The sequence below is a fragment of the Psittacula echo genome, assembly GCF_963264785.1.
Source record: "Psittacula echo genome assembly, chromosome: 2".
NCBI lineage: Eukaryota > Metazoa > Chordata > Aves > Psittaciformes > Psittacidae > Psittacula > Psittacula echo.
In genome coordinates, this window is record NC_137737.1 from 74,285,795 (window position 1) to 74,312,402 (window position 26,608).

The following is a 26,608-nucleotide window of genomic DNA, read 5'->3' on the forward strand; positions in this document are numbered from 1 at the left end:
GTACATTCAAGTATTAGAACACTTGATGTTTTATTGGTGCCTTGCAGGCCATAGTCAAATTTCTCCTTGAAAGGTTTTGGCAAGGCAGGCAGAGTAATTTTGATTATCAAGTAATGTTAAAAAGAAAATTAAATATTCTTTGAGGTTTTTGCCTCAGGTTTGGATGTGCTTTTTTGAACCACATTTAAAATTTAAAACAGATGTCATTTGTTATTAAAATCTCTAAAATGCTCAGTGAAGATGTTGAACATAAAATAATTTTAAACAGATGGTTTGAATTACAGAAGCCACTTCAGTGCCAGAGCAAGTGGAAGTACTGTAGTTGCAGTTTCATTGTCTGGCAGAGCATGTTATGCCTCAATATAGAAAAAAAATTAAGTTTTGGAAAGGAGGAAAAGCAACTTCATTGTAATCCCACTTTTCTTCATAGTATGGTTACACAATGAAGTCAAAATGAGGATTTGGGGTTTCCTGTGTTTAGGTACTGTGTAAAGATATGAGAGAATTACTCTGAGTCTGGCTGCTAAGTCTACTGTATAATTTGTGCAGTCAATAGGTGTATGTGCTGTTATAGCAGGAATGACTTGATAGCATTTCCTGACTAATATAACTCCTTTAAAATCTCAGTTAGTAAAAGAATAGGGTAGGGACTGCTACAGCATCTTAGATGATGTGTAACTGCCATGGCATGCAAAATATTGTCAGTTAGACCACACAACTTTGACTTTGCTCTCCAACCCTAAGCAAAAGCGTATTTTTTTTTTTATGTATGGACAAATTGTACAGTCACCACTTTGACAGTTTAAATTACAGAATACACAACACTGTTTAATTGAAAAATGTATCAGTCAGCCAGAAGCATAGCAAACATTTGTGCCTATTTCTTTTTCTGTAAAAGATACTTGCTAAGGCCATTGATGCTTATTGAAAATGCGTTTCCAATGGTTTTTATTCATCTTAATCAACAGACTTGGCAGTATTAGTGAGGCATGGTCCCTCTAAAAGAAATGACTAATGTATCTTGAGCTCCGTTTCTTGACATTTTATTATCCTTAAAAAAATATTCCTGCCAATGGGGCATATTCCATGTAGTATTTTGTGCATGTTTTATTGCATATTTGAAGAAAGAAAAATATAAAAGGGAAACGTTACATTTCTCACAAAGAACTATATTGTATTGCAGTACAAGTATGGTTTTCTTTGACTTATAAATAATGCTGAGAGATTATAACTTCAGAGGGAATATAGCTTAGATGTAGATTACTTTGGGAAAATTAGAGCTGCACTTAATTATGTCAGCTTTCCTGTTAAGCACTGAGGAACCTGACCCAGCTTGGGGCTGTGGATGTAGCTTCTGTAGCATGAGTCAAAAAAAGGAAGGAAAAAAAGGGTCTTGTCAGCAAGTTATGGATCAACTTGAAAAGAGGGAAAAGCTCATGTGGAATAAACTGCCTGCTTCTTGCCTCTGATGTTTGGGCTTAGGTGGCTCACTGCTGATGTCTTGTTCCCCTGCTGCTGTCGCATTCTGGATATTTCAGTCCTTGCACTGACATGACTGTTGGTGAGGCATTCACAGCTAATATCCGGATTTTTCATATTGTTTTGATAGGTGTGAGTACAAAGAAAGAGAGGGTCTTTTCATTCCATCTGCCACCAGCGGGAAGCTGAGCTTTCTGAGGATTCTGGGGGAAAAGAAACAAACAGAAGCAAACCAAAACAAAAACCCAAACCAAACAACCAAGGAAACCAACCAACAAAAGCACACCACCACCAAAACCCAAAACAATATCACCACCACCAAAACCCAAAACAATATCCCCACCAAAAAAACCCCACCCAAACAAAAAACCCATCCAAAATTCCCTTCTCTAATGTGTGTAAATCGCTTTATTCTGGAAAAATAACTATTTGTGGTCAGGAGGTACTTGCTGCTTTTCTTTCTTTAATCTCCTAGACTTTCAGGGAAGGATCAACTGCTTCTGCCTTCTTGTCTCTACAAAGGATTGCTCCCCTCTATCTGCTCACTCTGTTCTCTACTTAGTCCAACATCCAAAAAAGTGAGAAGCTTTGAAGTCTGCTGAAAGCCCCAGTGTAGCCAGGTCAGTGCTGATTTTCTACTTGCGCTGTTCCTATGGACATCTCACATTCAAGAGGCAGTGAGTAACTTGGTGAATCTTTAATACTCTCCTGTTAAGGATCTGAACAGGGGCTTGAAAAATCCACACCAGCTTTGTGTTGTTCGCTCCAAATTGTGTGAACAAAAAATACCTTATTGGGATAGTTTACATTTTGACATCTTGGAGGTTGGACAGTATCATTATTCTCTCTGTGTGTAGTTTAAGAGGTTGGAACAGCAGCAAAAAAGTATAGAAAGAAAAGAATAAATCTGAGTCTGATACGTAGTTTACTAGCTGGGCAGAGTCTGTAGAGGAGGTGAATTGGCTGTCTGAACTGCATTGTAACAAATTATATGTTTGGATGAACAGTAAGAATTGGCATGTGGCAGATAGGTTGCAACATGCTCCTCTATTATCTAGAAGACTAGAAGCTTCTTGGTTTGACAGGCAGTGGCTTAACAGAATTAAGTAGAATAATGCAGTCAGGATTTGGGCAAAGCTTGTGTTTTGCTTTGAAAATAAGGACTGTGGGATGTAGTGCACTAAGTCACTTGCAAAAGGATTGTTTGGGAAAGTATCAGAGGACACAAAAATGTTGAGATATCCTTGGCTTAAGATTCCTTGACAGAAAGGTGTAAGATGTATTTTCAAGTGACAATTTGTTTACCCACATTTTGGATGGCCAGGCACCTGAAGGCAGACATTTTTGCACTAGTAATAAATATTTAGACCTGGCTCCTTATCCTCCAAAGTATATGTTTAATATATTTCTATTTTTCTTCTCTTCACAGGCTGTGGCTTTTGCTTTTTCTTATAATCTAGTGCTTAATCCACTTTTTGCCTTCTTATTTCTTTCTTTTAGCATGCTTTGTGATGTTTCTGCCTTTAACAATCAAACTGTAGGCTAGACAGAGAAATTTGCTCGTGGTGACCTCTATAATGGAAGGAACAGAAAACTAAGGGACTCTTCCTTTGCGTGATATCCTATAGAAACTGGATTTCATTGCTGTATCTCATGTGAGGTACAGAGAAATAGTGTATAGATAAGTGTGTTGCCTGCTAGGCAGATGCACACACAGTGCTAGCTGTGCTTTCTCTGTGCCTAGAAGGCATGAGAGTTGGCACTGTAGGTCTGAGCACTCAGATTTTACTGGGTGTCCTGGTTTTGGCTGAGTTAGCTGTGCTCTCTTTTTCCCAGCCAGAAAAGTATGCCAGAAAGCAGCTGGGCATGAAGGAGTTTGATATTGATGCTTCCATTTGCAGCTCCTCCTGATGCCGATAGGCCTGTCAGAACATCTATGAAATCCTGATCAACCTGTGGTTCGCACACTAGACCTGCAGGTTGAGACTTGGTTTTTAATGACCCTGTCAAATCATGATGCAAAAGCACAAAGGGTGAAGAAAACAGGAGGGAAAGAGATCTTTATATGGCAGAGGACTCAGATGGGTGAAGATCTGTGCATTTTCAAATTTAGAGGTGCCATCAACTAGTTCCAGCTGTTCCTGTACTGGTTGTGTGGAGGTTGTGTTGACTGCTAAGCAACATCCTTCCTTGGAGTTTCATTGAATCTCTGAGAACACAGATAAACTGATGATACCACCCTTCTTGGAAATGGGGGTGGGGGGGAGGCATAATGCTAGAGCTTATCATAAGCAGAAAAAAACCTCAGGTGTCCCAAGAGATTTATGCTGAGATTTTTCCACAAATCTCATTTTCCCCAAATCTCCTTTTTTCTGGCTCATGAAGGTTATGTCCAGATCTTGTAAGGCAAAGGATACTTTCAAGATAAATATTTGACTTTTCCTCTCCATATTGATGGTCTCTCATACAAGAGTGCAAAGGAGGGGAGATGACCGCAAGTATCTAATTTATACTTGAAGTGAGACAAATTCATTATTTCATGCAACAAACACTTGTAGCTGCAATTACACAGCACAAACATTAATGATGTAATGGTGTCACAAATGTGTGGCATTAATCATCCTTTTCTATGGAGGTCCATTCACAAATTCCAGAGGTTCATCTGTCTTTTACCTTCGCTTTTTTCCTTGATGTGAACCTTTTGTGGTTCAGTGATCCATAGTAAATCAGCTTTTAATAGTAGCTTTCCAGGGGATGGCTGGCTGTTCCAATAAGAGATATTTTTCTCTGTTGCTTTGGCATCCACTGAACTAATGACTCTTCATGGCAAGTAGCTAGAAATGCATGGATGAAATTATCTTGTTCCACAGCAGAATGAAAGGTAGTAGCCCATCCTAGATTTAAGAAGCTTAAATACTTGCAAATGTGACTTTAGTATTCCTGATTAGGGAAGAGGGTTGTCCTTTGATTTGCAGGACATATATCTAACACATTGAAATCCAAAAGTTTACATTTAAATATTGATAGTGAAATGCTGGTGGTCTGGCCTTGTCAACTCTGTTGGCCTTAGATTGTTGCTTGGGTGCCTCTCTTCTAGAAAGAGAGATAAAGCACTATCCTTTTTCTTACCAGTGTAGATGTAAACTGAAGGGAACTTCTGAGTGGTATCTCTGATGCTCTTTTTTATTTCTTTGACTTCTTATCTTGCTGGCTTTTTTTTTTTTTTTTTTTTTTTTTCCCCAAAGAGAAGAACTGTGTGAAGTATCATTTGGTAGCAATTCAGCCACGAAATGAACCAGTATGAGCCAATACCTGTTTTTGCACAGCAATGGATCACTTAGACAAGCTATTTCTCAAAATGCAAACTGTTTTTTATATAGGAAAGGGCCATTTCAGCCTATTGTTTTGTTGGGGTTTTTAAAATTCTTTTTAAAGGTATTTTTTTTTCATGAATTCTGTAGATCACTACAGTCTAAGACAGCATTAAATTTGAATTGTGTTGATTGCACTCTTTTTGCTGCAAACAAGGGCTCAGACCTGGGAAGAGTTAAAGCAAAGAGAAATAGCTAGTGCTGAAAATGGATTAGGTTACTAATAATTTAATTAGAAGAGTTGAGAATATGTTAAGTTATAGAATTGTAGCACTGGGAGTATGCAGCAGCAAGTATCTATCTGATTGAGGTAACTGCTTCATTTAGTAGAGCATTTAGTCTCATCAGGCATAAAGAGTTTGGATTCTCTTACCAAACACAACTACATGAAAAGAGAAAGCCCTATGGAAAATAAAACTGCTGAATAAAATGAGGTCCAGCGTTGAATTTAATGGTTTTCTGTGTCTATGGTTTCATGTATTTAAATTCACTCTGGAACCCTGAATACTTAAAAAAGTAAACAAATTGATATTTACAAATATGCCCAGTCTCTCTTGGAATCTCACTTGTAGATGTAGAAGCATATAAGCTCCTGATTAATGAAAAATCTTCGTTTGATCACTTAAGCGTGACTACTGCGAGTCTCTTTGAAGCGTTGTATTTAGTTATCTCAATCTTGTTATGTGGTTTTCTCTCCAAATCTCTAAAATGAGGAATTATTATGTTAGTGTTTCTGATTGGAGTTGTTGCGTCTGTCTTTCAGTAGGGAAAATGGGTGGTATGGGAAGTTATGGTTAAGTTGCATACAGATTTGAGAGGGGTTTTTTTGGATTAATAAGTAATAATATATATATAAACTTTAAAATATTTTTCCTTTGGTTTTTCTGGCCCTTTAAAATTTTTATCTTAAAAAAACCCCAACATCTTGCAGAGTTTGAGTTACGGTTGTGTGGTACTGAAATCCTTTTTCTTTATTTGATAAAAGTGGTGTCTGTCTGTGCCTGTCCAGCTCCTAGAATTCTGTAAGTAATTAATGTATATATTGTCATTTAGAAGCACCAACTAGATCCTGAAACAAAGAGTTTCTTTTATAGAGCAGTGTGTATTTACATGATGGAATGGAATATCTGAATACATAATGGAATATCTGAAACTTCCAGGCTGTTAGGTACATCTGTTTCTAAATTGGTGAGTGGAGATGTTATTTTTATTAAGGTTGATAATTAGTTAATATTTAAATAACTAAGCAGCCTGGACAGCACTAATAGAACTTTGCCAGAGCTAAGTTTCATACAGGCTCAGATCCCACACTTACCTGAGTCAGTACACATTTGCATTGCTTTCAGTAGGCATCATATGAATGCCCTAGTGCACATGGCAGACATGTACATTTCCAGTATACCTGTTATTGAGTATATTTTTGTCCCTAACCTAACTTCAGAGGATGACAGGACAGAAGAAACATTCAAAAAGGGAATATATCCATGAAACATAATCCTTCAGCTGTTGTGCTTTTGTCACATATTTTAGAAGAGGAATAATGTTCTGCACTCAGCAGAGTATTTTTTTTCCTTTAAAAGAAGTTTTCTATTTCTATGCAGAATACAATGAGCCCAGAATTGGTAGTAAACATAGAAAAAGTAACTTTGAGTGGATGTTTGCTATGCGATGGCTTTCTGTAGTTGTCTTTGGCTTGTGTTTGCCTGAACAGACCTTAACAGTGTCATGCAATCAGCTGGTAAAGGGTAGTATGTTCGTGGAGGCATTGTGTTGCCCGAGTCTACTCTTACTGGTGCAGGTAACAAAAGACTGCTGGATTTTGGCCAAACTGGCTTGATTCAATAATCTTTTGAAGCCATCTGATACCTCACTAAATACCATAGATGCTGAGACATAATGACTATCTGAAAGTCTGAATTAGCCATGTAGTGACTTTTAACCAAAACTTCTGGGGAAAAAGCTTGTTGAAAGCAGAGATTGGTTGTGGGTCCTGGGCAATGGCTGTCGTCGTGGTACTCCCATTTTATAATAAATAAATACTGATTCTGATTAAGTCTCACCTGCCTAACTTTGTTTTTCTCACTCCCTCTCAGTGTTGGACTTTGCTTTGCCATCCTGCTGTTGCCATGGGTATATCGGTCTTCATACTCGCTGGTCTCCTTGTGCATTGTGTGTTCTTGGTCTCCATTTTTGACATCTACTTCAGCTCTCCCCTGGTTCATGGTATGACTCCTCAGCAGACTCCGCTGCCACCTCCAGCAAAACGTCTCGTGCTCTTTGTGGCTGATGGTCTGCGGGCAGATTCGCTGTACGAATTGAACAGCAACAATACACCCCGAGCACCTTACCTGCGGTAAGTCCATCTGAAAATGCTGCTCATCCAGAAGATATTGCTTCTGGAAGTAGTTCTGTGATATTGAGAAGGGAACAAGAGGAATGATGGCAGCTTCGCTGATGGCTTGGGTACCACCTTCCTTCTGCCTTTGAAGTAATAAACTTTGTGGAGTTACACCTTGCAGAAATGCATGAGTTTGAGTTGGTGTCCCTTGTTGTCACTAAAGCTGCTAAACCATGAACAGAGTAAATTGAGTCAATATTGTCCTCTGAAAACTGTCGCTAGCCAGTAACTGAGGGGAGTGTGAACTTTCTTCATTCACATCAGCATGGTATCACTTGTGAAGGCTAACAGAGTCATTAATTTAAACTGCTTCTTGGATGTTCATTTTAGGAGTAGTAGTTCATTAACGTGCTTGTCTTTTAAGCTACAGATGAAGCTTTTTAAGGAGTGATTAGAAAAGATGGCTTGAATGGATCTAACAGCAGGCTGCCGCTTCCTATTTGTTCCACCCTTCCTGCGTGTGTGACCCTGCTGCCTCCCTTGTGCTCTCCAGTGTGTGTCTGCTTAATGGAATGATTTGGTTTAAGACTGTAGAAAAACTAATCCTGCTAAAATGAGTATTGAAGTCATATCCTTGAGTGCTTAAAACTGATTTTCACCAACTTTTCCTGTTTCCTTATATCAAGATAATTACATGATTTTAAGACAAACAAGTTCTTAGACTGAGGGGGGAAAAAGGTAGACAGTATTGATAAAACTAGTGTTATAGCACTGGTCTGGCTTGAATATCAGAGCAAACCCAAATAATCAATCATCTGAAGCTGTTTCAGTGTTTGCAGTCTTGCTACAGGAATCTGAGAAGCAGTTGTTACAGCACTTGTCAGTTTATATGGGATTACTTGTATCTGCTTCTCCTGTTGTTAGTGCTTTTGTAAAGTGGTGTCTGCCACTGGCAGATGTCTGCCACATCAGTGTGAGTCTTCCTTGGTTTTTAGCAGTGTATTGCATGCTTCCTCCAGAGCAGTTTCTTCTCTTAGCAGTGAAACTGTTGGTCTTTTTCAGCATCAGCAAGGTGTGAATACTGTAATGGCCCCATCACTAGAAGCAGTGGAGGGTAATGGCTAGGAAAGAGTTATAATGGATATTTTTACAATTAAGTGGTTTGAGTTTTTTGGATTCAACTATTCAGCATTATCATGCCTTTCTAGAAATAAAAAGTTAAACCATATATTAGCTTGTCCGTTAGACTTGAGACATATTCAAGGCTGCTGTATGCCAAGTACCTAGTCTTTTCTCCCACAAATATTCTTGAAAAAGTCTATTTTTAGCAGTGTTGTGATAGCTGTGAAGGACCATAGGTGGTCTGAATTGCTGTAGTGGTGATTTTGGGAAAGATGGGTTTTTTGGCTTGCCTGTCATGTTTCAGACTTAGTACTAGTTGTTACTGTGGGTAGATAACGTTAATACTGTCAAGGAATTTTTTTTGTTTTTTAATGATTCTTCTAGGTGAAAGGATTTGAAATAATTCAAAATACTTAAATTAATTTTGAACTGGTAAATGGCAATACCTGGTTATATTTTTTTTCTGCCTGGTATGTGTTATTGTTGACTTCAGATCCTGTGATACAGCCCCCAAAAAGAAAACATAAGTGTTTACTTTCCAACTCAATAGCAATCAAATTCTAATTTAAATAATTTCCTACCTGTTGTGACAATGAAGTATGAGGAGGGTCGTGTTTTGTTTGTGTCTTAAATCTCCTACTGATGCTAGTGCGATACATGTTGATCTGCATCTTCAGTAAGAATAAATTAGAAACCATTTTAATACTTAAATCCTTTTTTCAAATTAGTACTTTTTTTCAGCACAACTTGTCTTAAAGCCTAGGTGATGTAAGAGCTAGGAATAATGTGTCAGAGTGCTTTATCACCATTCCCGTTTTTCACTGTAATATTTAGGCTATTTGAAATAGATCCTATGAATTTTCAAGGATGCCTGAGAATATGAGATCTTAAGAAGAGTTAAACCAAAACCAGCCACCAAACTCTGAATCCTGCCAGCTTAGAGTGGAGCCTGAAATTTTAGGCTATGATGTAATTTGTACTTCATTAGTGAGAAATCTATTTAGAGCTGAGTGTATGGATCTTATAATTAACTGTTGTATAATATCTCTGCTAAAAATAAAGGTACAAATCCTGAACTTAGAATCCACTTTGTCTAAAACACATCTGATAAAAATAGCAAATTTTGCAATATATATATAATGAGAAACAAAAATACCATTTCCCAGTAATTTGACTCTTAAAAACGGCTTAGAATTTGTTCTGAAGATTCTGCTACTTTTTTTCTAAACATTTATATAAGGTATATCCTAGTGTGTTTTGTTTTCTTTCTTTCTCCCCTTGCTCTGACAGTGGGCAGTGAATCTTTCTGTTCTTCCAGAAGGTGGAGACATGAAAACAGCATATGGTAATGCTCACCACTTGCTCTATGACAGGCTCCAACTGTTAGTATCTTCAGCAGAGAAAAGTAATTTGAGGCTTTCTTATATTTGGGCTTTGTCTTCTGTTTTCTTTGCTTTTTATCTGTATATATACAGATATACGTATATAACATATATATTATAACTTTTGTATGTACATAATCTCTAGACAAGTCATGTATTTCTGGATATGTGGTGAGAAGGTATTCTCCATTTTGGTGTAATTGCAAAAGATATAAGGTTTACTTAAATTTTCTCTGTGTTCCTCAAGTGATTTGCACCTTAGATTTACACGGGTTTTAAATTCTTTTGATGCGGGCTTCCAGTATTCAGCACAGATAAAGGCAGACATGGTGACAAGAACTAATTATAATGGAGCATATTTAATGAGGAGATTGAACTAGGCACTTTCAAGGTAAATGGAAAGAACAAAGACAAGAAGCACCAGGCAGAAACAATCACTTAGGGGGGAAAGTAAGCTATAGCAGAAAGCAGCAGAAAAAATATGTTAATTCTAAATGTATTAGAACACTGGCTAAACTCATCTGTTTGCAGTGCTGATGGGTGACACTAGAAATGTTCTCTGTGGGGTGTTATAATATAGAACTACTTGCAGGTTAATGTTCTGTTTGTTTTGCTGCACAGCAGGCAGTACTGAAAATCTGTTTTAGCCTGGTCTTTTGGTTGGTTTTGTTGTTTGTTTGGTTTTTTTTTTGCATTTCCTGCATCACGTCTATCTGTCACTCTTTTTGTCTGCAATTCATTGTACTTTCAAGAAGGCTTAAGCATTAACTGCCTGGTATCCTGTTTTCAGAAGTATTCTAGAGAACAATGGCAGCTGGGGAATCTCTCACACACGGGTCCCGACAGAATCCAGGTCAGGGCACGTTGCACTTATAGCTGGATTTTATGAAGATGTCAGTGCAGTTGCTAAAGGTATGTTGGTCCTGAAGTTTTGAGAACTGTCCTCCAAAATAAGGTGATGTGCTGGGCTTCTAGACAATTATTGATAAGTACCTGCATAGTGTTTTGTATACCAAGGTTGTATGGAAAATAATGATTTTTGGATGGATTTCTCACTCTTAATATTGATAGCTATGAAAATAGCTTACCTAAGTTAACATTTTGTAACATAGTAAAATTTAGCACCCTGAGTCTAAAAGCAAAAGTGTCTTACAGAGTGACCTCTTCATGTAACAGAGTTTTTAATTATTGTATGGGATATAATGGAAGATGGCTAAGAAGATGTTACAAACAAGAAGTGAACTGCAGTATCTTAGCTGAGTCATTGCTAGACTGAGTTGGAGAATGAGTAGCAAAACAGGGTGAAAACCCCAGCTATGTGTTTTGTCCAGACCTAGTTGTTGCTACATGCTTGGTGGTAAATAACATGGAACAAACCTTCGCGTTACTGAGTTGGTCTTTTGAGATGGTCTTCCCCCAGGCTTCCAGGCCTGAATGCTTGTAATGTTGTGTAATGGCTTTGGACAGGGGAGGTAAGAGGAATTACTTGGTCATGTACATGCTCCTAGTCAAAAGGTTCTTCCTCCTGACATCTGCTACAAATGCAGGTTTGACAGGAATTGCTGTCAAAAGCATCTCTATTTGTTAGCTGCCTTGTCATGGAAACTGAAGATCTTGAAGGTTTTACTGTTTTTATTTTATAACGTGACTGCTGGAAATATGGTAGAGGAGTGTGTGAGTTATGGCCTAAAATGCCAAAAACTGAGTTCAGACAACAGGGGGTTCAGAATTAAGGAGAATTTTAGCTGTCTAGAAGGCAAACCAGTTGTGTGTTTTGTCTGTTTGAATCCTTGGCATAATGAGATAGGCTTAGGTTTTCAGCTCACTTCTTCTTGAATGGAGAACTAATTGCAAATAGAGGTTGAAATTCAAGTAAAACCAGGACTCACAAAGTGAATTGTTGTGGAGTAATACAAGCAAAACTTAAAAGAAAGCCCAAAAACCAAACAAAAAACCGAAGCATTTTGCTTAGACTGTCAGTCTTAGCAGTCAATGAGATCTGCTGGCAATGCCATTTAAATGGAGGTTTGGTTTGGTTTTTTTGATTTTTTTTTTTTTTTTTTTTTTTTAACCAGGATGGAAGGAGAATCCAGTGGAATTTGATTCTGTTTTCAATGAAAGTAAATATACCTGGAGCTGGGGAAGCCCAGATATTTTGCCAATGTTTGCAAAAGGTAAGATTTAAATTTTGTCTAAAGCATGGTTATCAGGTAGTAAAATAGAGACACAGCTTTTGAGTTAAAAAAGGTGAGTGAAGTATTTCTACTATGTATATTTGTGTATACCTGATTTCTAATTTGTGAATTCAAGACTGGGTAGAGAAAAAGAAGCAAGCTTTTAAAGAGGATATGCCTGTTTATTATTCATCCATTTAAATAGGCCTAAGTGAATTCTGTCAGCATACTGAAGGAAGCACACCCTTAGGTAAAAGGACCTAATGTTTTTTCTTTGGTTGAGGTTTAAAGCTCTTGTTTGCAAGCCTGAAACCAGGATTTTTCTTTCTCTGCATGCTGCTCCCAGAGAGTTGAATGATAGAACTGCAGCTGTGATTTTGGGTGTCTGAGCTGGAAAAGTAGCTTACTGTGGGTTCTAGTCCAGAACAGTTATGTGTAAAGGGAAGCACTACATGCAAGTAGGAATTCTGGTACTGTTTCTGAGGCTGAAGTCTTTTCCCCTGTGTGTGCACTGCTGTACAGTGAGTTAAAGTCTTGTGAACCTAGTGCAATTGGTCTTTGAGCATGCAGAGATTGCTGAGCAACACTTCAAACATTTAAGGAGTCTCTGAGTTTAATTTCTTTTGTTCTTGGAAGAATGTGGCCTTATACACCCTTTCCCAAAATCTCAGAATAAAACAGACTGAAGTAAAAAGGGAACAAGCTAGGGACATATGCTGCCGTTCTGTTCTAAGTACTGCCATTGCCAAATCAAAAAACTGTGATAGGCAGGATAGGAGTGGAATCTAATATTGATTTAGAAAAAGTGTGCATTGTAATTCTCATTGATTCTTGAACTTTCTCTGAACTCCAGGCTCTTCCTTCTCTCATCCTGATATTCCCTACACACATAACTCTTTTCTGTTCTTTGCTTGATCTTCATAAGTTTATGGTAAGATGTAAAAATATCCTCTGATAATTTCCCATGACCTCAGATTACATCTTGTATTTGGGAATGTTGTGATGGTGACTGAGGCAAGGGGAAAGGTAGTACGCTGCACTTGCACATTTTTTGGGATATGTGCTTGGGAAAATATTTGGGAAATTCAATAATTCAGTCCTGTCCTTCTACTAGTTTTTTGTTTCAGTAAAAAGATTAGCAGAGGACTTGGAAGCAGCTTTGATGTTATCTGGAGGGATATGCAAGGGTAATACCATACTGTTTGGCTTGTTCTGAGTGGCACCAACAATGGAGCTTTCTTTTGAAGGGGGAGGGAGATCTTCCAAAATTGAGAAAGATTTAGTGCATCACTGTATCCGAGAAGTAGATGCAATATAGGACAATGAATCATAGTTTCTTGTGGCAGAAAGGTAGATTAACTTCTATTAGTTAAAAAAAAAAAAAAAAAAAAAAGAAAGAAAGAAATTTTCCCTTCCCAAAAGGAGAAGTTTTATAATGCAGAAAGGATTTTATAATACAGAATTTCCAAAGAGAAGTTTTATAATACAGAATTGAATGGAATCAAGTGTTTCTTCTTTAATTTTACTGTTACAAAAAAGTCAAAAAGGAGATAAGGGAGCATAGCTTAATTTCTTTCTCTCCCTCTTTCTATGTTGCAAATTAGTGAAGTCACAGGACTCCTCTTGTCTGTGTTTTATCATACCAAAATGTTCAGAGTTTTAATAACTCTTTTCACCACCTTCATTGAATGATGCATAAAGAGTATTTAACACCTCTTGGGTTTTGGGAAGGAGAGGAAAATCCTTTTTTTTCTGTCATTGTCTATATTCTTCAGGTCCTTTTCCTGTCATAAAATAAATATTGTAAATGAAATGGTTGAGGATTCTATACAGAACATAAATATAAAGATCTCTTTAAATATAAATTAGATATGCGTGAAATCTAAATTTGTCGAAGTCTCCATGACTGCATGATTAGTGTTTAGTCTGAGAAAATGTCTGAAGTACCTTTGGAACTGGTATGTGATTTACTCACATGTTAAGCAGGATTAAAAGGGGTTTGTTTCTAATATTTAAACTTAAGCTAAATTCAGTGTGCTGATTTTAACCTGATTTTCATTGATACTTTTTTGATTGTTACTTTGAAATGATCTGAAAATAATGTACTTAGAAAATGCCTGTTTCATTTCCACAATGCTCCTTAAAATTCTGAGTTTTACTTCTAGACTTGCCAGAATTTTGGGTTTGACATGAACAGTCTGGTCCTGTCCTGTTTTGTCATTGGCCTAGGAGTGTAATTCAGAGTATTAAATGACACACTGAAAAAACGAGCTGAGTCTGTTGCTTCTGTTAAGGAAAGATATTGCAGATAGGAAGAAGGTATCTTTTGTACCCAGACTGCCATTTGTTCGACAGGCTTCCCTCTTGGAAACTAGCAGCAAGGCTAGGGTCATTGTTCAGCTTGAATATGTTCAATGTTCAGCTTGAAGAAGGGTATTATCAAGAGCATGGGACTGAACATGACAAACATTTGTCAGGGTTGTTCTGAACAGACAGACCTCTCGATCTCCTCTTCTAGTTCCTTGTTCCTACAGCACAGCAAGAAAAATGCAGAATTTCTCACATTCCTCAGTGGTTGTGGTTGATGACAGCTTTCTGGTGCCCATGCTCTGTTTGATCAGTGCCTGACTGTCCTTGTACCTTCAGCCTTTTTTCCCTCTTGTTTGTGCCTGCAAAATTTGCTAGCAAAAGTCCCCTGTTTTATTGGTGTGGGGTTTTGTTTGTTTGTTTGTTTGTTTTCTCAGGTAGAAATTAGAAATGTGTAAGTAGTAGATGTGCTGCTTTGCCTGGCCTGCAGACTGCATGCTTTCATTTGGCTTCTTTAGTGTGACATCTCTTAAAGACAGGTGGTCTTGCGTTTGCTGTGACAGTGCGGAAAAATAGCACAGCACTCTATCATGTACCATCAGTCATCCTGACAGTGATGGCCAAGGCTTATTTCTTTTTTTTGAACTCATTTATTCACCAATTGGAAATCCTGAATTCACTTTTTAATGCCTGGGAGTATTTTCTTCCTTTTTGTTTCAGACTATGAGCACTGCAGTGAGTGTTCTGGGATATAAGCAGTAGTAACGTCTCCTGGGAGGCAGGGGGGAGCTGCACCAGAAAATCTGTGCCACTTTTCATCTTCCTGGCCTGAAATACCTGCATCCCTTGTGCAGGTTTGGGCATAATCTTTGTTAAACAGCTCCCTTATACTGGGATATTAATTCATTCACAGTCTGGAAGCTCACAAAACTGTATTATATATTTGTGACATCCAAGAAATTGGTTGTATTCTCTCTGGCCATCAACTGATTGGAGAGCATTTTCCTCTCCGGGAGTTTACGTAGTCACGGTAGAAATAGCATCCCCCAGCTGTAACAGCTCAGCCATTGACGAAATTATTTCATGAAACCCCACCTGAATTCTGATCTTTCCAGGACTTCAGAAGTTTACTTTCTTCTGGGTCTTCATCTCCCCTCAACTCCCACCTCCCTCTCTGCTTTGCTCTCATGACTGTGAGTACAGAATGAAATTGCCTTGTCCGGATGCTGTGTTTTCACATCAGTGGCCCTCATGTACATTATGCCTGAACACAGTCCAGTAGTTCTTTCTTTTATGTTTTGGATCGAATGCAGGCTTTGAATACTGTCTTTCTGAAGCTGCCTGCTTGGCTCTTGGTACTCTGGTGCCTCCTAGAATTGATGTGCAGTAACTAAGTTACTTCCTGTCTGTTACCTGCCTTTTATGTGACATAATGTTTTCCTGTGTAAAAGGCCTCACTGAAAGAACACTGTCTTGTATGATTCAGTTTAAAAAACAAAGCTTAGTACATTTTCTTAACACCCCTTTTCACACCCCCAAAATACTTGTGTTCAGAAAAGGCTCGTAATCATAGAACCATAGAATGGTTTGGGTTGGAAAGGACATCTATTTCCAATCCCCTGCCATGGGCAGGGGCGCCTCACACTAAACCATGTCACCCAAGGCTCTGTCCAACCTGGCCTTGATCACTGCCAGGGATGGAGCATTTACCACTTCCTTGGGCAGCCTGTTCCAGTGCCTCACCACAGTCACAGTAAAGAACTTATTCCTTATATCCAACCTGAACTTCCCCGGTTTAAGTTTGAGCCCATTACTCCTTGTCCTACTGCTACAGTCTCTAATGAAGAGTCCCTCCCCAGCATCCTTATAGGCCACCTTCAGATACTGGAAGGCTGCTATGAAGTCTCCATGCACCCTTCTCTTCTCCAGGCTGAGCAGCCCCAACTTTCTCAGCCTGTCTTCACACGGGAGGTGCTCACATTAGAACTTTCTGAATGATATTTCTTGTTTCAAAACTAAATTATGTTTAATTTGCTTTATCTGGTATTTGTTCTACTCCTATATGCTTTTCCATGCTTTATTTCATCTTCTGGGCATGCTGGATAACATTGTTTCTCATTCCTCTGAGGTGCTGATAAGCTAATGAATTCAAATAGTATCCAGGCCTCAAAACCCCATAAATTATGGTAAAGTTTTTAAAATAAGAGGAAAACTTCTTTGACTTCCCTCAGGATTCTAATTTGGGATAGGTTTATAATCCTATGCATTAATATTCATGTATTTTTTGACTATGAGAAGAGAAAGAAAGCTTTTCTCTGTCCCTTGTTTCAGCTATATTGTTTTTGCAGGTGCTACTGGAGATCATGTTTATACATTTTGTTACACAGCAGAAAGTGAAGATTTTGGAGCACAGGATGCAGCCGAGCTAGACATGTGGGTTTTTGATCATGTTAAGGTGAGCAGAGAATCTTTCTGTGCTACCTGTGTATAAAAAGTAGAGCTGGATATTGACTTCCTCATAGAACATGCTAACTTATATTAAACTAGAAAATAAGAATTTTTGGAAGACCTATCACTTGGGGTCCTAAGTAAAAATTGCTCAAATTGACATGACTATTGTCATGGAAGCTTAGAGGAAGTATCTGTCATTCAATGATAGTAAAAACCCTAACACTAATAAAAGTACCCTTTAGAAACATTCTTGGCTTTTCTTGTGTTACATTTAATCTAAACCCCATCTTAGAGTACTACAGACTCTTTAGGATCTTGAATGTGATTAGTTAAGGATTTTATAACGATTATTATGGCATTGCAGAAATGGTAAGTTCATTATGAGAAAGTAATGGACAAGATTATTGATTTAATTTTTGCCAGGCTTCTTCCCACTGTAATTATACAGTGTGGCTTGTTCTGATGCATGCGACTGGCACCTGATTATCTGCTGTGGTTCATGCTATGCTGTGGCTGCCAGAGGAGTCAGGATTAGTTTGGGGGGTGACGCAGCATAGGCCCTGAAGCAGTGTAACTTGTTGATGTGGTGAACTGCTCAGCTGACTTGGGTCAGTGCTGTTTTGTGACTGTTGCTTTCTATGATGCCGTCACTGTAAGCATTAATAGCCCGAGGCACATAGAGTCATCGAATGGTTAGGATTGGAAAGGACCTAAGGATCATCTAGCTCCAGCTCCCCTGCCATGCTCAGGGGTGCCTCACACTATACCATGTTGCCCAAGGCTCTGTCCAACCTGGCCTTGAACACTGCTAGGGATGGAGCATTCACCACTTTCCTGGGCAACCCATTCAGTGCCTCATCACCCTCACAGTAAAGAACTTGTTCCTTATATCTAATTTGAACTTCCCTTGTTTAAGTTTAACCCCTTTACTCCTTCCCCTATCACTGCAGTCCCTGATTTCATTAATTCCTATATTCATGTTATTCCATGTCCATGAATTCATTAATTCATATATTCAGGTTATTCCATGCTACCTCACTTGTCCTGGATTATGAAATGCTGATCATAGAATCATAGAATGATTTGAGCTGGAAGGGACCTTAAGATCATCTAATTCCAACACCCTTGCCACAGGCAGGGACACCTTCCACTAGACCAGGTTCCTCCAAGCCCTGTCCAACCTGTCTTTGAACACTTCCAGGGGTGGGGCAGCCACAACTTCTTTGAGCAACCTGTTCCAGTGCCTCACCACAATCATAGTAAAGAATTTAGTCCTAATACCTCATCTAAATCTACCCTCTTTCAACTTAAAGCCATTCCCCCTTGTCCCATCAATACACGCTCTTGTAAAAAGTCCCTCTTCAGATTTCTTGTACGCCCCTTTCGGTACTGGAAGGGATAGTGAGTGTTGGTGTATAAATACCTTTATCAGTGGAACAATTAGGAGAGTTACTTTTTGGATCTCATAACAATGTTAATGGAGTTTAAGACTTAATAAAACTTCTCCCACAAAATCTCTAAGCTGTATTCATTAACATTAGCTAACCAGCATAAATCAAAGCAAAGCAAAATTAAACCAAGTAAATTAGTAAACCAAATCAGCATCTATATTATGAAGCCAAGGCTGTGTCTTTAAACAGTGATGCAGGGTAGAAAAGTTCATTATAGTTTACTAATTTCAAAGGAAGTGATTTTCTGAGTTTGCAGGGAAAAGATATTTTTTCTAACCGCCATGAATGTGCATTTGTGCCAGGTTGTGTGATGTAAGGTGTATGAATAATACAAATCAAATTAGGCTTTCACACTTGAATAATTGTTGTCTTAAAGTTGTACCCTGCTGCACAGGTATGTGAGGGTGGTACTTCATTTTGCTTCAAAACACCTTTTCAAGCTATAATGATGTGTTTAATATTTTTGTCATTAGTGATGACTTTTTTCTTGGAACCAGCACCATTAATTTAAAGACTAAGTTTAAAGACTTATTTTGCCCATGTAACTTTCACACTGTTAGTGGATAGGACTTGATTGACTGTTGTAAAACGCTCATTCCATTAATCATCTCTTCAATTACACATCAGTGATTGCTTCAGAAGTGTGAAACTCAAGGCTGACTAAAACTGAGGTCTCTCTGCTTTTATAACCCGAGCAACTGTCAGCTATGATGGTAGGATTATATGTAAGTAACAGTGACAGTTTGCTGAGATCTAAATTCCACTTTGCTTGCTTTTTTTTTTTTTTTTTCCTCTTTTGTATTTTATCTCAAGTACTTAATAACATCTTATTTAACTCTGCGTTGGACAAGGTCATCCCTGGATTTCTGCCTCTTTAAGAACTAAAAGATGCTTATGTGTACTCCCTTTCTACTGTGTAGTCAGCAGATCCTGAGCATCATGAGGGCCACTTGTGGCTTCCTCTGCCCCAAGAAAGATGGGGAGAAAATGGGGAATGGACAACTAATGTTTGAGCTACTAGTGATGGCACCCTGAAATTGCTTGTTCATTTAAATAGTGTTAACTAATGATAACAGCATTGATCAGGAGATGTGAAAGTCCGGCTAGTTTTCATTTGTATGTGTCGGAAAGAGATTGCTTCAATCATGAGTGGAGGAAAAATATATGATATTTGATAGTTCCTGTCACATCCACTTGTGGTATAAGGTGATCCTAGCCCTTTCTTGGGACAGAAAAAATTGAGTTAAGTCTAGGCTTTTTATCTGCAGCTATGTTAAAACTCAGAAATTTTAATGTGCGGTAGTAGCCTGGGAGTGGCTTAGAGATCCAGACAGGTATAGAGTTGATTGATTGCAGGTTTTTTTTTTGGTGTTTTTTTTTTTTTTTTTTTTTTTTTTTTTTTTTTTTGGTTGGATGGGTTTCTTAGAAGCTTTCAAAACAATTAAGGAACTGATTGTTATTTAGTGCGATGTGGCTCAATGATTCTCAGTTAAATAACCTTTACGTCGATCATGTTTGAATCTGTAGTAAAGAAAAATTATGCAGCAAAGTACTGGGAGTCTAGGATAACTAACAGGGAGAAAAGTGGTCTTTCTAATGCATTTCTGATTTTTTAAAGCATTTTGTGGAAAACAGTTTTGTAAGATTGAACTCTCTTTTTCGGGTAAAATGAATAAAATTGCAGGAACTCAATTCCTGCAAGTCATGGAGATGAGCCCAATAATGGTCTAACTGCAATTTATTATGACCACAGGTGGGATATGCTTGAGATATTCAGTTGATGTCTTTTAAATGGACATGTAGGTGCAGATGGCACTCACTTATTTTTCCTTTTAATTTTTTTTCTTTTCTCATTTTGAACATGCTACTTCATTCTTCCTTTGGCTCCTTTCTGCCAGACCAAGCCTTCTGACTCTCTCGTCTGTTCAGGGTAGGGGCTGGAATCCAGAACTGAATTATGTTAAACTTTGAAGTTTTGCCAGCAGTCCACGGCCTGTTGTTGGTTTCTGTCAGTGTATTTCAGTACAGATAGCCCTGGTGTAACTAGCAGTACAATGATTGAATGTTTTATTTATGTGTAGGAGTCTTGTGCATGAGCATGCTCAACTGACAAAAACCTGGCATATATATGTTGATCCTGCCTTTGTACATTTATTTTATACCTAAACACTAGCATAACTGAACTCTCGCGTCAGCACAGATCAGTGTGCACAGCTTTAATTGACCAATTTAAGTTGTTCTAGTTTTATGTATGAAGAAGCTTTGTGGGAAGAGAAGGTTTGGTGTCTTTCTCCCAGTACGTCCGTGCGGTCAGCAAGTTTATCAGCTGTGTTAAAAGATTATGCTTCCATGGAGGGCTCTTTGGAGAAACAAATGGTCCCCAACGCCTTATGTTAAACGTCTATGGAGTCCATATTTTTTTCAGAGATCAGTAAATCATGTATCTAGAAGGCTGTGTCAGGAAACCATGGCAGTGCTTTATCACACCTTTTTTGTTTTATCCTTGAATATATACAGACTGCATGGACTAATATTTGCATGCTCTCAACTTCAGCTCTTGTCTATGATATCTTGCTTTGTGTACAGTGACTTTCATTTACACAAGGTGTGAGCTTTAGTTTTTAAGAATTCCATCAGAATCACAGGTGTGTGTGGTGGACTGCTCTGTCCTTTGGTGACAGAAATGGTTCACTGGCTCTACCAGCATTTTTCATAGACTCTTGTATGAAATTCAAAGACACTTTCCTTTATGCTAGTATACTGAAAGGTTCTGTGGGTGTTCTTTGAGCTAAAACTCTGCCTAACTTTGTTTCCTTGGGCAATGCTGTTACTAAGGATATCATTTTGGAATAGCTGTCTGCCTGCATTTTGCGTTGTGGCAATATGGCTGGTCTAACTCAGAATAGCCATGTCAAGACTCATTCAATCTGAGGGGGAAATCCCCCATGGCATCTGCCTCACGGATGCTTAAGTAGGACATGTGCACGGCAGATGTATGTTCTGTAGTTCATATATTTGCAAAGCATGTCTTGTTTTGTTCAGTTTTAATTTAGTTTCTGCAAACAAGCTATAGCATGGTATCTCTGTCCTGCAGAACCTGCTTCCAAAGCAAGTATTTGAGACCTTTGCTTCCAGATTGAAATTGATAAATCATTGGAAGTTAAAGCCGTAAGTGGTGCTCAGGAATGGTTCATCACTGTGATTATACAGGAGGGAAAGAAGAGATGATATTCAGTTATCTGGTATTTCTCAGGAAACTCAAAAAACCAAACCAAACAAAAAAAAAAAACCACCCAAAAAACCCACCAACCCCCTCCCCCCCAAAAAAAAACCAAACACAAAAAAAGGCAAAACAAAACACTCCCAAAGCCCAAAGCAACCCCTCCCCAAGAAAACAAAAACTTGAATGTTGTCTTAGATAAGCTGAAACTTTGAATGACTATACTGATGGTAGACATCCTCCAAGAAGTAAACTGGGAAGTAATTAATTCTTCTCTTTTGTAACTGTAACAGCTACTAGTATTTTGATAAGAAAACAACCATGGTTTAGTTTTAATAGGCTGCCTTTCATCTTTTTCCACTGTACTCAGATTAATATCTTAATGGTTTATTCTATACAGAGCTTCTTTAATTCTTCTAGAAGTAATCAAACATTGTTCTCTGCACTGAATGAAGAGAAAGTGGTTCTGTTTCTGCATTTGCTGGGTATAGACACGAATGGACATGCTCATCGACCAAACTCAAGGTAACTAAGAGATTAAACGTATCTTGCTTACTAGCTTTAAGTGCATATGGTTACTTTTTTAACAGTGCTATTAATCAAGCCTGAAACAAGGCTTGTAGTCTTGAGGGTTTCTACAATAACAGGTCATATATGTCACGATGATTACTTTATGTTCTGAATTGTCTGGGTTTTGGTGTTGGTTTTTTTGTTTGTTTTAAGGTCTTGTCTGTAGTAATGGCAGTTTTTTGCTATATACAGTGTTCCTGGTTATACTTCTGTACTTGAACATGATTTTTAGCAGTTTGTCTTATAGTCAACACACAATATAAAGGATATGTAGGAAATTGCTGCTTTAAATATAAAATGGAAGCAGTTCTTGGATTCCCCATGGCTGAAATGATAGGGGTGAATTTATAGACTACAGTAACTTCAAGAATAATGGCTTCAAAATTCAGCATTATGTTTTAGCTTTCCTTAGGACACTTGAACAAGAGAAGAGTTTAGATTAACACTACTCATCACCAATTCATTTTAAACTGTGTTATTTGAGAACTTTCTTTTTATTTCCTCACATGCTTTGAATGTAGAATATTATGTCTTGACCCTTGCATACTTTCAAAATCCTTGCTCTGATTTTCTGCATCATTCCAAAGTTTATACTTCCTGAATGAATCTTTTTGTTAGGATTTTTTGAAGATAGAGTTTCAAAACTGACTTTAGCAACAGCAACAAATAGAAAATTAGTTGCCTGGAAGTTAATTATGGTCGCTTTTCTAAAAGTATATGACTCTCTGGCTTAGACTCTATTAACTAAACTCTGGGTTCTGTGCTAATCTGTGAATCTTCTCAAAACAGTCCCTGCATGGTGAGATCTCTGCTATTTAGTTACTACCTTAAGGTAATTTTTGAACCTTGCAATTTAAGGTGTTTGAGTTTTCTAGAATTCCTTAGTTCTGGTGTTCTCCTTAACTTGCTTGATAGCTGTGGGTGATTACATTATAGTCTTCAATCAAAGACAGGTCAGATTTGAAATACAAATAAACATCTATTTAAGACAGTAATTTCAGGAACCTTCAAACTGTTCTGTGACAATTTAGTATCTGTAATAAGACTTAGAGGAGGAGAGATTTTACATTTAGGAAGCCTTTTGTAAGCTTGAGGCTCTGTAGAGGATAAAGCTGTCTATAATCAAAGGACTGGACATTCTGACTATGAGAAACTTGCTTTATACCAAGTGTGAGAGCCATCTTGAATCTAACAACATTTTTTCTTATTTTTTCTAGGGAATACAAGGAGAATATTAAAAAAGTTGATGAGGGTGTAAAAGAAATTGCTTCGATGATTGACAATTTCTATGGAAATGATGGAAAAACTGCGTTTATTTTAACTTCTGACCATGGAATGACAGATTGGGGTGAGTCTTTTCAAATGTTGAGTCAGCTGAGTTTATGGGTGAGTGTCTTGAGTGTGATTAGAACTCTGTTCCATTAGAAGCTTTGTTGCCCCTGTTTTGATTTGAATCACTTGAATTACCTGGAAAAGATGTCAGATGTGCCCAGAAGCTGGTGAAAAAGTTGGGGAGAAGGGAGCCCTGTTGATCTTCATTGATTTCTGTTCCATTACAGCAGATGTAACTTGTTTTCTGTGATGTGGAAAGAAAAGGTGACAGGGTATGCCTATGGAGGATATTTTTTATTTATCTATCTATTTAATTATTATCTGCTCATTTGCAAAATGGTTTGTTTTGAATATTATTTACGGGTGAGCTGGCTGCCACTTGCAATACATTTTAATTCTTTCAAGTAATACTTTCAATTTTTTTATAAAGGAGGTGTGTATATGTATATTTTTAGACTATATATGATCATAGGAACCTCAGGAGCTCAAACTACCTACTCAAAGCAGGATTAGCTTTGGGATCAGACACAGTTGCTTGGGCTTAATTCAGCAAGGTTTTTAAAACCTGAAAGAATGGAGCCTATGCAATCCCTTTGGGCAGCCTGCTCTGCTGCTTAGCTGCTCTCATGGAGGGGAAAATGTTTTCCTTATCTGCAGTCTTGAACCTCCTTTGTTCTTATGCCTATTCTCTCTTGTCCTCCCACCACAGTGCTGCAGTGAGACTCTGGCTCCATCCTCTCAGACCCCCTTGCAGTGGGGTACAGGCAGGATGCTGTTATGTCCTCCCCAAAGCCATTTCTTCAAGCTGAACAAATCTCAATCCCTCAGCCTCTCCTCACAGGGCAAGTGCTTCTCTGACCAATTTGAGGGCTCCCCACTAAGATCATTCCAGATGGTTGATGTCTTTCTTGTACTGAAGGGGCCCAAAACTGAATCCAGTGTCTAAAGGCTGTCTCACAGGTAGAGGAGGATAATCCCTTTCCTGGATCGTGCTGCTGTTAACACAGCCCAGGGTGCTGTTGGCCTTCCTTGCTGCCAGAGTGTGCTACTGGGGTTTTCTCATTATGCACTGGGTCCTTTGAAGGAGGAATAAAAAGTGATAGGAGTAACTCTTCAGGCTTTGAGAACTGCTGGGCTGTCATAGTTTTCTGTCATCTCTTTCTGTCTTGAAGAGAAAGTTTGATCTGCCAGAAGTGTTAATAACTTTAATGGTGACTTTAGTCAATCCAAGATCAAATGATGCTCAGGCCTATAGCTGGTGGTCTGAAGGCTAGTTCAGTAGCTTTTGATCTGAGCTTGTAGTATCAGCAACTGCTGCACTCTTTCAGCCATTATTTGCAGAATGGGACGTACATCAATTTTAAAACAAATACTAGAAGTGCAGGGAGGACCTATTAAGGAGGAGAACATGTTCTAAACTTGACATGACCAGTAAAATCACTTGCTTTCTCAGCCTGACTCTGTGATATTGCTTTAAGCTGATCTCAAATGGAACTGCTGACTGAGATAGGTGGTCACGCAACCACTCTCACCTTGGCCACTTGTTCCTGCTACCATCCTGGCACAAGTACTCCTCCATGTTACACTCGAACAGAGAACAGAAAAACTGAACAACAGCAACCTATCCTTCCCTTTCCCTTGAAAGGGTGTGTTTGGAGGGTGCTGAGGGATGGAACAGGAATCTAACCCAGCTGAAAATCAGGGGTTTGCCCCTTCTTATAATTCAGATCAGGCTATAACCTGTTTTATAATAGGGGGAGGGTGTATACAGTTTCCTCTCACAGTTATATGTGCCTTAAAGTAAGTATCTGTGGAGGCAGTGTCTCAGTAAAATTCTGATGGAGTTGGTGGCTTGGCTAAAAAGCAAGATAGCCAAAAATTCCAATTCTGCAATAGAAAGAAATAACTGATGCCTGGAAAATGGAGGAAGCATAGTCTCAACCTGTCTTTTCCCAATCTCTGTGAAGAAGAGCAGTCGTTGCTGCTTTTGAACCCAGAATGTGCCTTCCATGGGATTTCTGAACATTGGAAATCTTATTCCCAGACCTGTGTGTTCTTAAGCACAGGGCTGTTTAAAGAATGCAAAGCTGGCTCTGCAACTCTGCTATAATGATTGCTGTTCAGCCTCAATTCTATTACCGATTTCATTCATGTTTTATGAAGAAAAAAACAAAAAGGCAGATGTTATTATCTGTCCTTCAGAATTATTAAAAATATATATACACACAGAGAGGGAATAGTGTGCTTCTGTGCAAATACAAGGAAAATGGATTATCTTGTAGACCATGCAGTGAGCAACATAGAGTTTGTATAACAATGTAATACCTTTTGATTCTGGGTTATCTCACTGCTGTGGTACCTCACCCACTGAGTTCAATGACCACTGTTTCTTTCAAGCTTGTGTGACTTCTGCTTCAGTGCACCTGCTGTTGAGATGCCATAGTTCTAAAGCTCCCTCTTTTTGGCAGCTGATAGGTTAATTATAATCTGGAGGGAAATAATTTCCCTGGGGAAGGAAGTAATGTTTTATCAGTTTTTAAGGAGTGTGCTACCAGGCTTTAAAACCTGAAAAATGAAATTATATTGCTGGGAAAGGGATGATAGTTGCAATGCATATTGTGTCCTGGTTTTGAAATGAAAGTCTAATCCTTATTTGGGGACCAGAGATCAGTTCTGTATGATATTTTGGGCATATGCCTTATTGTACTCAAGTCAACTGTTCCTGGTTTCCATGGGATGCTCAGGATAAGCACATGCATATGTTCTGAGCAGGTAACTCTGCTACACCTTGAGGCTTTCAATTACTTTGGCTTTAGTTTCTGTATGTTAAAAGTGGGGTTTTTAATACACAAATCTTTAACTTTACGGGCTTGACTTGAACAGTACCAATTTCCTAACTTGGAGATTGAATTCAGCCTCTTTTGTTAGTAGAAGAAAAATAAGCTATGAAGCTGGGATAGGTTGACTGTAATAGGATTTTAGTATGTATACTGTAACAAGAACTTAGTGTATATGTGCATATGTGTAGATTTTGTTTGGGTTTACACCATGTATCTTACAGTTTACATTTTTTTTGGTTTGGTGTATCTTAGGAACCCATGGAACTGGCCACCCCTCAGAAACTTTAACACCACTGATTGTTTGGGGTGCTGGAGTGAATTATCCACAGAGAGTCACATCCCAAAAATTTGAAGACAATTTTTTGAAAGGTAGGTAAAATATAAAACTCAAGCGCAAAATTCTGGTGGAAAGAGAAGCGTTTAACCACGACACCTGTTGAACATTGTCATGTTCGGTTACAATAAACGTGACTTGTTTTGTGGGATGTAGGAAGAAAAGGTGATGGGGCATGCCTATGGAGGAAACTGCAGAATTGGGTAGATATCAGAGTAAGGTTTTTTTTCTAATCAT

General features: G+C 38.3%; 1 protein-coding gene across 6 annotated transcripts in view; it reads left to right on the plus strand.

Moving 5' to 3' along the window:
- PIGN (phosphatidylinositol glycan anchor biosynthesis class N) overlaps positions 1 to 26,608 on the plus strand; it is a 102,699-nt gene that overhangs the window by 10,575 nt on the left and 65,516 nt on the right. For 5 of the 6 annotated variants that reach the window (XR_013956209.1, XM_080610131.1, XM_080610130.1 and 2 more), the window contains exons 2-8: positions 6,944 to 7,203; positions 10,483 to 10,604; positions 11,768 to 11,866; positions 16,522 to 16,628; positions 21,696 to 21,820; positions 23,083 to 23,213; positions 26,290 to 26,406. Coding sequence is in view for 5 of the 6 variants with exons in the window: in XM_080610131.1 (XP_080466257.1) it covers positions 6,977 to 7,203; positions 10,483 to 10,604; positions 11,768 to 11,866; positions 16,522 to 16,628; positions 21,696 to 21,820; positions 23,083 to 23,213; positions 26,290 to 26,406 (928 nt within the window). In the remaining variant the exon portion in view is untranslated. Of the gene's footprint in view, positions 1 to 6,943; positions 7,204 to 10,482; positions 10,605 to 11,767; positions 11,867 to 16,521; positions 16,629 to 18,702; positions 18,789 to 21,695; positions 21,821 to 23,082; positions 23,214 to 26,289; positions 26,407 to 26,608 lie in introns of those variants that run through there. The other variant, XM_080610134.1, reaches the window with a different exon arrangement.